The sequence below is a fragment of the Elephas maximus genome, chromosome 6 (assembly GCF_024166365.1).
Source record: "Elephas maximus indicus isolate mEleMax1 chromosome 6, mEleMax1 primary haplotype, whole genome shotgun sequence".
Lineage (NCBI taxonomy): Eukaryota > Metazoa > Chordata > Mammalia > Proboscidea > Elephantidae > Elephas > Elephas maximus.
Genome location: NC_064824.1, coordinates 114641849 through 114653625, shown reverse-complemented (window position 1 = coordinate 114653625; position 11777 = coordinate 114641849). Strand labels below are relative to the sequence as shown.

Below are 11777 nucleotides of genomic sequence, written 5' to 3'. Positions count from 1 at the left end.
TAACCAAAATAACACACAGAGAGAGCCCAGCTCTGAGACTCACCTCATAATTCCCTAATCCTACACTGCCACAAATAACATACTCAAACTTGCAAACTAAAACATCTACTCATTTTTGTTCTCTTTGGTATGTTCTCTACATTCTGCCCATCATTGTACCTTATCACGACTGTTTCATACTGTGCGCTCTGGCAGATGGGACCTATGTCTATGAAAATCATTCTGTATAGCAGTCTGACACTTGAAACCAGAAATAAAGAACAATGATACTTGGACTGTTACTACAAACCACAGGGAGAGGGCAAAGAGAAAAGTTAATCTCCACCATTGTTACTTTTTCGTTCAAAGTTACATTATATTTTATGCAGAACCCTATCCTCATAGCTTTCATCCTGTAAGTCGATTCACTTCTCTAGAGGGTAAACCTGCTCACAACTAGAGAATGTGCATCCATTTCCAGAAAGCTGCTCCCTAAGCTCTAAGTCAGAGTGGACAACTAGACAGGGTTTGGAGAATTGAGACCAAACCCATTCCTACTACTGGAAAAACATAAGGTGAATCACCTTCATCGTTATAGCATATGATGGGAATTCAATTAATTTCAGCCGGTGGATCTTGGCCCCAACCAATGACGGCAGACAGGTGATTTCCCAAGAACTGTCTGCGTTTAGAGCCAATTATTGAGCTAAATGGATACACACTCACCTGTGGGAGTGTATTTCTTATTATTTTTCAAGGATGAAAACATGTATTGCCGCAAGTCTTCCATGAAAGGCAGCTGCACGTACACTAAACACTAATGAGAAAGAAAGGGGGTAAAAGCAGAAATGACCTAATTAATGGAAAAATATAAAGCTGACCCCAATGCTGCAAAAGTGGCACATCAAAAATACTCCACAATCAGCAGAAATCTGGTATGTACAAAGTGACGTGTTTTGATTTCTGTTATTAGCTATACACAACGGCAAACAGTATGACGAACACCAAACATAAATGCTTAAAAGAAAGAATACCAAAGAATAACTGCAAAATGCATGACTAATACAATAGATAAGAAGAGTCAGGGTGACTGGAAGGCTGATCTAGAAGTCGAGGTATTTGTCTCCTCTTCCCAGATTTGACACAGTAAGTTCTCTGATAAATAGGACATGGTAAGAAATTTAGACATGGTAAGGATATTGGGCAATGTTTTGTTCTGTTGTACACAGAACTGACTTGACGGCACCTAACAACAACAAGGAATCTATAGACTTTTTTTTTTTTTTTTAAAGAGAGCACTAAATTGATTTCACAATGATCCCAATGAATTCACGCCATCAATCTTTATTCACAGCCCCCCTTTGTAAAAATGTAAGAACAGTAAGTTCTGTTCTTACTGGTTCTGAGAAGGTCATCATTGGATTTGGCAAACAGAAGGTCATGGTTAAGCTTTACTGATTTAAAAAAAAAAAAAGGCTGCTTATATAATTTTGTAATTTGTTACTTCCTTGCTACTCAACGTGTGGTCCACAGGCCAGCAGCATGAGCATCACTCAGGAGTCTGTGCTAAGACTCTCAGGCCCCATCTCAGACCCACCAAATCAGAATCTGCATCGTAACGAGGTCCCCAAATAATTCCCATATACATTAACACTTGAGAAACACTGCTTAGAATAAAGAAACTGAAAGAAAAAATAATAACGACAACATGAATAGAAAAGAGCTGTGGGTTTTACCTCATAGGCATCCTTGATATGTGGAAAAGCCACACCAACTTGAGGATTAGCTTTTTTGTCATAGGCGTATCGAACTACGGCCACCATGTCTAATTCATCCAAAGCGTGAATCAGGGAGGACAGCGCGACTGCTGCTGCCTAATAAGAAAGCCGCATGTTAACACATATCCAACATCTGAGAATTTCACAATAGAACTAAATGCTTGTGATATCGTTATCCACTTTCTTCCTGCTTGTTTCAAATTTCTTTTTAAAAAAGTGTCCCTCTACCCACTTCAAGGCCAAACTGTACCGATGCTTTTAACCACATTTATTCTTCTGGGACTTTGTTTCATTATCTAAATCCTGTCTCTTCCATCTTTCATCTCCTTTGAATTCATACCATCATCCTCTAAGTAAACTCAAGTCTCAGCCCTTCCCAGATGAAATCTTTCTTTGCTCCGCCTTCTCTGTAAATAACTACCTGTAGCCTTCCTTCCCTTCATCTCTGAATTTTGTGAAATAATAATCTTGCTGTTTTTATTGCTTAGACACAATTATTCTTCATCCAATCCACCTATTGCCCTCACCTCCTTACTGAAAGTATCCTCAGAAAAGTCACCCTGACTTCCTAATTGCCAAATCCTTGGTTTCCTTTCTATCTGACCTGTCAGTAGCATGTGCCCGCCTCTCCCCCGGCCCCCCACCACTTTCTCCTTCTTTGGCCTCAGAAACAGCACTCTCTCCGATTGCTCTACTTCATGGACCACTCCTCCCCAAGCTCTTCTCTTCTCCCAACGATGTTTAAATTGTGCTCTTGGCCTTTCTCCTCCCACTTTAAAACTCTACTTGAGGATTACATCATCCGGTCTCACGTACTGATGATTCAAAAATCTGTTATATCCAGCTCTCTCTCACAAAACCCAGACATGAGCTGTGCACTGGCTGGTTGGTACAGATCTCACCTGCTTATATCTCAGGTATTGTAAAACTGTACATGAGTGAAACTAACCTCATTATTTTTCCTTCTCTTCCTCTATTCATGTCCCCATCTCCATAAAAACCTCCAACAGTTCTTCTATTCAGCCTCACTGAGTTAAGCATTTAACCTTGACAGGCCTTGTACTTTTCCATCCCTGTGGCTTTTTGCTCCTACAACTTCTTCCTAGGATACCCTCCCCAAACCTCTGGCTCTCTAGCTTCTAAACCATTTTCAAGGCTCAACAAATTGACACCCTCTCCATTTCAAAATGGCCTTTGTCAGGCCTCTCCTTCCCCAGCACTCCCCAAACACTGGACTTTTCTCCATCTGCCCTGTATCACAGTTAGCTAAATACAGTCATTTCCTCCGCTAAAAACCTATGACCTCAATACCTACCATCAAGATTTTCTACAGATTTCATAACAGATTCATTATCTTCTCAGTTCAATTCAAGGAACATTTACTTACTGCCTGCAATACAACGTCTTAGGCTTTGTGAGAAAAACAGAGATGAGTCCCTGACCTCACTGAGTTTTTACATTCTTTACTAGACGAGGGAACCCCGGTGCCATAGTGGTTAAGTGCTACGGCTGCGAACCAAAGGGTCAGCGGTTCGAATCCGCCAGGCACTCCTTGGAAACTCTATGGGGTGGTTCTACTCTGTCCTATAGGGTTGCTATGAGTCGGAATTGACTTGACGGCACTGGGTTTGGTTTGGTTTTTGTTACTAGATGAAATAAGATATGCTCCAAATACAGAGCACATACGCTCTAACAATAAGTTCTGTAAGAGAGGACCAAATAATCACAATGCGAGTCTGAGGAAGAGATTACTTTTAATTTGTTTGGAAGTTTCTTTTTGGGTGTCTTCCATGGGAGCAACTGGGATACATGAAGTTAGGGACAGGTGGGGTCATGAACGACTGCAACATAATGCTACACTGTGTATAACTCAACTAGATCTTCACCTCCTTCCTTTTCTCTTGTCCCCTTCTCTTTCGCACACAGTGCAAATCAGCGCATAATTATGTAGATTTCATATACAAAAAAAAAACCTGTATGTGACTGACCAGAGAAAATATTTTTTAAAAAGGAATGATTCACCGAATCATGGAATAGTTCAGTTGAAAACAAACAGTATTCATCTATTTTAATAACCTACTAGTTCAGTTGAAAACAAACGGTATTCATCTATTTTAATAACCCACATGATGCTAGAGTCCCTTTCCAACATTCTGGCTGGTGGTAATAAAGACTCTGCTTGGAAATTTATAGAGATGGGGTTGTGACCACTTGTTACAGATTGACTTGTGTCCCCCAAAAAGATATGCTGAAGTCCTAACCCCTGTACCTGTGAATATGACCTAGTTTGGGGAAATAGGGTCTTTCTTTGAAGATTAAGTCACATCAGGTAACTCATATGTGAGTAGGATGGGTCCCAACCCTAAGCCCTCCTGAGTGGTGTCTTATAAAAGGCAGAACAGATACAGAAATAGTGTCACGAATGGGAGAAGACAGCAAGTGAAGTAAAGTTACATCTACAAGCAGCAGAGGAACACCAAGGATTGTCGGCACCACTAGAAGGAGGAAAGGCATGGACTAGTTACTCTCAGAGTCCTTTGAGGGAATTCACACAGCCGAGACCCTGAATTCAGACGTCTAGCCTCCAGAACTGTAAAAAAATAAATAAATTTCTTTTCTTTAAAGCCACTTGTTTTGTGCTATTTTGTTATGGCAACCTTAGGAAACTAAGACAACATCCTACAAGGAAATCATCCATTTGGAGACAGCAATCCTTGTAGACAAAATAATTCTTCATCCTGAACAAAACCCATCACCTGTTAGTTCCAATTTACCCCTCCGGTATGGAGCATAGTTTAATTTCTATTCCACATGATGATCCTCTAAATGCAGTACGAGTAGTATTATATCTGCTATTCCTCCTACTCCCTTGCTTATTTACACAAGTCTTTTCCATTCAACCTCCTCCTCCTCAATTCCCCCTGGAGGTCCTCATATGCCATAGTTTCCTTACTCCCCAGTTTATCTTATACTAAATAAGCTCCAGTTAGATAATAAAATTCTTTGGCCATGGCTCAAGAACTGATTATCAAAGAGCTGCTGTTGTTGTTTGGTGTCATTGAGTCAGTTCTGACTCATAGCAACCCTGTGTACAACAGAGCTAAACACTGGTTCTGTGCCATCCTCACAATCATTGTTATGCTTGAGCCTACTGTTGAAGTCACTAAGTCAATTCATCTCGTTGAGGGTCCTTCTCTTTTCCACTGACGCTCTACTTTACCAAGCATGATGTCCTTCTCCAGCCACTGGTCCCTCTTGATAACACATCCAAAGCACGTGAGACATAGTCTTGCCATCCTTGCTTCTAAGGAGCATTCAGACTGTATTTCTTCCAAGACAGATTCATTCATTCTTCTGGCAGTCCATGGTATATTCAATATTCTTCACCAACACCATAATTCAAAGGTATCAATTCTTCTTCTGTCTTCCTTATTCATTGTCCAGCTTTTGCTTGCATATGAGGCAATTGAAAATACCATGGCTTGAGTCCGGCACACCTTAGTCCTTAAAGTGACATCTTTGCTTTTTAATTAACACTTTAAAGAGTTTTTTGTAGATTTGCCCAATGCAGTGCATCATTTGAATTCTTGACTGCTGTTTTCATGGGCACTGATTGTGGATTCAAGTAAAATGAAATCCCTGACAACTTCAATCTTTTCTCCGTTTATCATGATGTTCCTGGTCCAGTTGTGAGGATTTTAGCTTTATGCTGAGGTGCAATCCACACTGAAGGCTGTAGTCTTTATCTTGATCAGTCAGTGCTTCAAGTCCTCTTCACTTTCAGCGAGCAAGATTGTGTCATCTGCATAACACCAGTTGTTAATGAGTCTTCCTCCAACCCTGATGCCACACTCTTCTTCACACCGTTCTTGGATTATCTGCTCAGCATACAGATTTAATAAGTATGGTGAAAGGATACAACCTTGATGCATATCTTTCTTGACTTTTAACATACAGCATCCCCTTGTTCTGTTTGAACGACTATTTCTTGGTCTATGTACAGGTTCCTCAGGAGCACAATTAAGTGTTCTGGAATTTCCATTCTTCCCAATGTTATCTACAACTTGTTATGATTCACCAAAGTGGAATGCCTTTGCATAGTCAATAGAACACAGGTAAACATCTTTTGGGTATTGTCCGCTTTCAGCCAAGGCCCATCTGACATCAGCAATGATTTTCTTTATTCCACGTTCTCTTTTGAATCTGGCTTGAATTTCTGGTGGTTCCCTGACCATGTACTGCTGCAACCACTTTTGAATGATCTCCAGCAAAATTTTACTTATGTGTGATATTAGTGATGCTGTTTGGTAATTTCCACATTCTGTTGGATCATCTTTCTTTGGAATGGGCACAAATATGGATCTGTTCCAGTCAGTTGGCCAGGTGGCTGTCTTCCTAGTTCCTTGGCATAGACGAGTGAGCATCTCCAGTGCTGCACTTGTTTGTTGATACATCTCAATTGGTATCCCATCAATTTCTGGAGCCTTGTTTTTCACCATTCCCCTCGGTGCAGCTTGGACTTCTTCCTTCAGTACCGCTGGTTCTTAATCATATGCTATGTCCTGAAATGGTTGAATGTCGACCAATTCTTTTTGGTACAGTGACTCTGTATTCCTTCCATCTTCTTTTCATACTTTCTGCAAAGAGTATCTTTTTGTTTTTTCTTGAGTGATCCCAAAGGTCGTAATACATAAGAGTTATTTGTAGGAGGCTGGATTTGAATTATCAAAGACACAAGGCTACCCTTTGTTAGCCAGTCTAGAAAATTATCTAGTACATGTGCTTCAGCACATCTTTGTGGAACCATGAAGTGATCAGAATTCTCTTTATGCAGATAGTCGATAAGTGGGAGTTAAAACTTCAGTAGAAGTTAAGAACGCTGTTAACTTGTGGTTTGACAATATATACCAGAACTGCATGATTACCAACCAACAGCATTTGATTCAGCAGAAGTCCAGGAACTGGGAATCTCAAATTTGAGGATTCACATATGCCTACTCTGCTCTAATGAATTCATGCAGCACAGAATAGAAGCCAAGTATTTTCCTTTCCTAATTTGAACTGTTCTGATAGAATAATGTTATACCTATCTACTAGGTCAGCAGCCAGCCACATTTCAGAAGTGAGGAGAAAAAGAGGACTAAGAAAACTAGGTAAGTTATACCACTGTCCAGGCCCCACCCCAAACAAATCTTCTCCATTGTCTACTAATTTCAAATGCAAATACTTCAGGAACTTAGAAACTTGGTCAAGTATTTTAAACAGACACTAGATTACAATTGTCCAGTTAAGATCAGTATCTCCAAGGAAATCACAAATTCTGACTTGGAGGGTAACCAGAAATAGTTGCAGAGAGGGCAGATTTGAGTGTAGGATGCAATAGTTATGGGATGTTAAACAGTGAGAAACTAGCCTGAGAAAACAGTTATCTTGGGGAGGTGAGAAAAGAATGCAAAGAGAGAGGGAAGAAGGAAAAGACAAACTCCACAATGACAGACCAAGTCCAGGAGTCAGTAAGCTCATCTCTAGGATGTATGGGCCAGCACTGCCTGTTCAATGTTTACAAAAGTGAAAATGTCAGCTTGACCTTAAACCCTCCTCAACATTTGACCATGAAACTTCCACACCTAAATGCAGTTGTTCATATTTCTTGTTTTCAATACTCACCTGATCTCCAATTGCAGGACTATGTTCTCAGGACGTGTGCTCACGCTATAACAAACTCATTTTATCATTTCTCCATTTTCAAAGTTAAAGGTCAGTGAATTTTCTCGCTGTTATTCCAAGAATTAATGTCATTGTAAGGCATAAAACCTCCGTGACAATTCGCTTCCGTAAAATGACAATTCAATTCTGTGGCACTACCTCAAAGACCCATTCCATTGTCAACTCACCTCATCATCTTTTTCTGCAAAGACCTTTAGAACTTGATTTCCCATAAAGAACCTTCTCTGGACCTACAAGAATAAGTGAGGAAAAAATTGGTTTTAATTCAAAATAAGTGATACATGTAACCGTAATGTCACAAGTTACTAAGAAATCCGATTCAAAATGTTCTTACTGAAAACATTCAAAGGTACTAGAAACAACTTACCACTTGAGGTTCAATTCAACACAACAAATATTTGAGCACTGACTATGTGGAAAACATTGTTCTGAGCACAATAAGCACAACAATGAACAGGATATAGTCCGTCCTTGAGGAGCTTAGATAAATATGAAATTAATGGCAGTGCATTATTTCAGTCCAGGGTTACATGGTGCCACAGGAGCACATAAGAAGGCCACCTAGCTTGAGCACAAGAGGTCTGTGAAGGTTTCTGTGAACAGTGACACCTAAGTTGACACTTATAAGATGAGCAAGGATTAACAAAGAGAAAAGTCTGGGAGCAAGTGTCCTAGACAAACAGAGTGTAAAAAAATGTCTAACCAAAAACCAAACCAAACCCAGTACCATAGAGTCGATTCCGACTCATAGCGACACTATAGGCCAGAGCAGAATTGCCCCACAGTTTCCAAGGAGTGCCTGGCAGGTTTGAACTGCCAACCCTTTGGTTAGCAGCCATAGCACTTAACCATCAAGCCACCAGGGTGTCCAAAAAAAAAAAGGTAACGTAAAAGCATAGTGCATGTGGAGAGCTGGGTTTGGATGGTGTGGTGCCACACTGCGAGGGGAAAGGTGAAAAATTAGAATAGAGAGATGAGCAGGGCTCCTGTAATGAAAGTTCCTGTGATCAGAGTTAAGTGGTTTGGACTTCATCCTAAGAGCAGTGAGGCACTGATCAACTGCAAAGAGATGATAACACAATCAGGCTAGCATCTGAGTACTCTGGTTGCGAAGTGAAGAATTAATCAGAGGGGCAGGACTGGAAGAAAACTAGTTAAACCAAAAACCATTAATGCATGTACTTTTTCCCCCTTTAAGTTCAAGTAATTTATCTAGCAGAGTATCAGAGGGGTCAAAGTAGCTCTACCAATATTGGGCTAGAAAATACATATTGAAGAGTTCTTAACATCACAGCCACCTGTCTTTATTTACCAAGATCAACTTCTCTCTGATCTACCTAATCTTGAACCTCGAGTTTGTTTATAAGAACATGTCATGTGCTGTATTAGCAATGCTTCTTGTGTTTTTTTCCATCCTCCCACCTCTAAGGCCAGGACATCATAAGCACTTTCACCAGTAATAGTAGCTCAAGAAGACTGAATCTCAAAGGTATGAGGTGGGCTTTTATAATTCAAATACCCCACTTCCCTTCCCCATTTGAAAACCATTATTCTAAGAAATACAGGAATAATCCTATAGTTTTAGTTTGATGTATTCATATAGATTTATTTGTCCTCTTATTAGAATTAAATTTGATTGATTGCTTGAAGAACAGTTAATGATCTTTTCCTGAGATACCTTAATGACTTCTCAAAGGACAGCCAGACATTTGGAGAAAAGTTCTGGCTAAATTCTTATCCCTTCTATAATTAAATGCCTAGAAGACTGACAACTTGGAGAAAGAGAAGTAAAAAGGCCTCTTGAAACTCTAAAAAAGAAAAATAACCCACAATTAAAAAAAAATCCTATTTTATATAAAGAAAAAACGTCACAACAATTCAATCCAGAAATGTTAGTTTGTCCACATTCCAGTTTAAAAGAATTGGAACGATATGTGATCTTATTAATTTAAAGATAATCACTAGTCCATTAGATCGTTCATGCTTATATTTTATCTTAGTCACTACAGCAAACACTTTACTCTTAAGAGAATATGTGAGCACTTGGTAAGATGATCTGTGAAGGCAAGTATATAGAAGCTGGCCTATTCAAAAATAAGTTTGTTTATCTAGTGGGCAAATTACAAAAAACTAATGATATAGGCCAAGGAGCCCTGGTGGCACAGTGGTTAAGTGCTCGGCTGCTAACCAAAAGGTCAGCAGTTCAAACCCACCAGCCACTCAGTGGGAGATTAAGTTGTGGCAGTCTGCTTCCATAAAAATTACAGCCTAGGAGACCCTATGGGGCAGTTCTATTCAGTCCTAGAGGGTTACTATGAGTTGGAATCGACTTGAGGGCAACTAGTAATGGATTAGACTTTGGGGTCAAAGAGACCTGATTCAAAACCTTGGGGCAGTTACTAGCTCCGAACCTCAATTTACTAACATATAAAATACAGATAATGACACTTAACTGAAAGGGTTGTAATAAGAATTAAATGAGAATTTACAGAACTGCTCAGTAGATTGAATGGAATATTATCATCATTGTACCATCTGAGGTTGTACTTTTTTAAGAAAATGCTTAAAAGTAACAAAATTTGATTTAGAAACATATCATGATTTAAAAGTTAATTTTTAGTTAATACAGTAGTCTGCTACAATGGAAAATATATTTTTGTTCTGTTTATTCTTTTTTGCTTTGTCATTTAACTAAATAGCCTCCCACTCCCACTCTGCCACAGGGGATTTCAACTTTATGAATCCTGAACTACATTTCCAGGTTGTTCTAGCTGGTATTAGGCTGACTTACTTCCTCACAGGCTAGTTTCTACAAACAGGTCTGAACAAGGGCTTTTTTTTTCCCCCACAGAAAAGACTCATAAGCACTGTCATTAATAATCGTAAGTTTGAAGTTCACATCTCTCTCAAAGTATTTTATTTTTAAGAGAAGCATATTTAGAGTAACTTGTTAGAGAACTACATACAAATCAATCTTAACTTCCCAAAAGCATTTATTCTCACCATTAAAACCTTACAGACTTGTAAGTTAAATACTTCTAATTTGGTGCTTACGAGTCCTGAGGATGTCCATAAACATTTGACCTAGCAGGACAACACTGCCCCCAACGTCGGTGCGGCAACAGTGAAGGAGGTAGGGACTACACGCTAGAGCAGCACGAGGAAGTTCAATCCAGCGTACTGGGTAGATATTTATTTCCATTATAATTCTCACTTAACATCTTCTTGAAACAAGAAAATCCTTTCAGTCCCTATGTTACTGGGTCCAGGTAAAATACACATAAAAAAAGACATACTTTATACTTATTAATTATGATCCATCTCTTTGGTTACCTAGCACAAAAGCATTTAATCTGAGATCTCTGAGAATCTTTTAATAACTACTTCTGGGCTAGTATAGGAGGTTCCTGGGTGGCGCAAGCAGTTTGTGCTGGACTACTAACCTAAAGGTTCGCAGTTCCACCCCACCCAAAGGCATCATGAAAGAAAGGCCTGGCAATCTGCTTTTGTAAAGATTATAGCCAAGAAAACTCAATGGTGCAGTTCTACTCTGTAACACATGGGGTCGTCATGAGTCAGAACTGACTCAATAGCAACAGGTTGGGTTTGGTTTAGGGTGGTATCAGATACTACACGTAGCTTTCAGTGAATTACTGCATTTCCCACTGCATCTAGTTGTGTATCTCTGCAATGGTGTCTAAAAAATTATGACTTATAGACCGGTTTCATATCCTAGAACCCTACGTTGGGAGTTCTAAGAGCTCTGTGGTTATTAAAACGCAGTCAGACCTTTAATCCTCCAAAATACTTCATTTATATTTAACAGTTTAGAGAAAGCATCACAAAAACAAAGAGCTGAACACTGTGAGCTATGAAGTCCAACGAAGCTAAGAAGTAACTTTTAATTGAATCTATTCTTCAGACTCACGCTAAGATCAGACGTCACTTAAATTCACTACATATTGGTTTATTTCTTCAAAGAACCAAAGTAACACTAATCCCTAGACTACATTTTGGAAAAACTAAAAGTGAGGTAAATATATGCTGTAAATAAAAGGACCAATCAAAAGCACCATCTCAAGTAGTACCTAGGGTAAAAAAGCTCATTTATTTTGTTTACAATTGTGGAGCAAGCACTGTACCTGAGGAGATCTGCAAAATCCCAAAACAGAGAAGCACTTTCCCTCTGATCTGTATTTCATTTGTTCCTCATCCACTTTAGAGAAAGGAACTATATCACTTCCATAGCGGAACCCTAGAGAACAGGAAAAGAGCATCTGTTAAGCATATGGG

General features: G+C 39.4%; 1 protein-coding gene across 3 annotated transcripts in view; it reads right to left on the bottom strand.

The window, feature by feature from the left end:
- Positions 1–11777, bottom strand: part of XRCC5 (X-ray repair cross complementing 5) — a 104055-nt gene that overhangs the window by 69877 nt on the left and 22401 nt on the right. For all 3 annotated transcript variants that reach the window (XR_007517951.1, XM_049888113.1, XM_049888112.1), the window contains exons 9-12: positions 11627–11739; positions 7652–7714; positions 1716–1853; positions 706–796 (exon numbers count right to left, since the gene is read on the bottom strand). Coding sequence is in view for 2 of the 3 variants with exons in the window: in XM_049888113.1 (XP_049744070.1) it covers positions 706–796; positions 1716–1853; positions 7652–7714; positions 11627–11739 (405 nt within the window). In the remaining variant the exon portion in view is untranslated. The remainder of the gene's footprint in view (positions 1–705; positions 797–1715; positions 1854–7651; positions 7715–11626; positions 11740–11777) is intronic.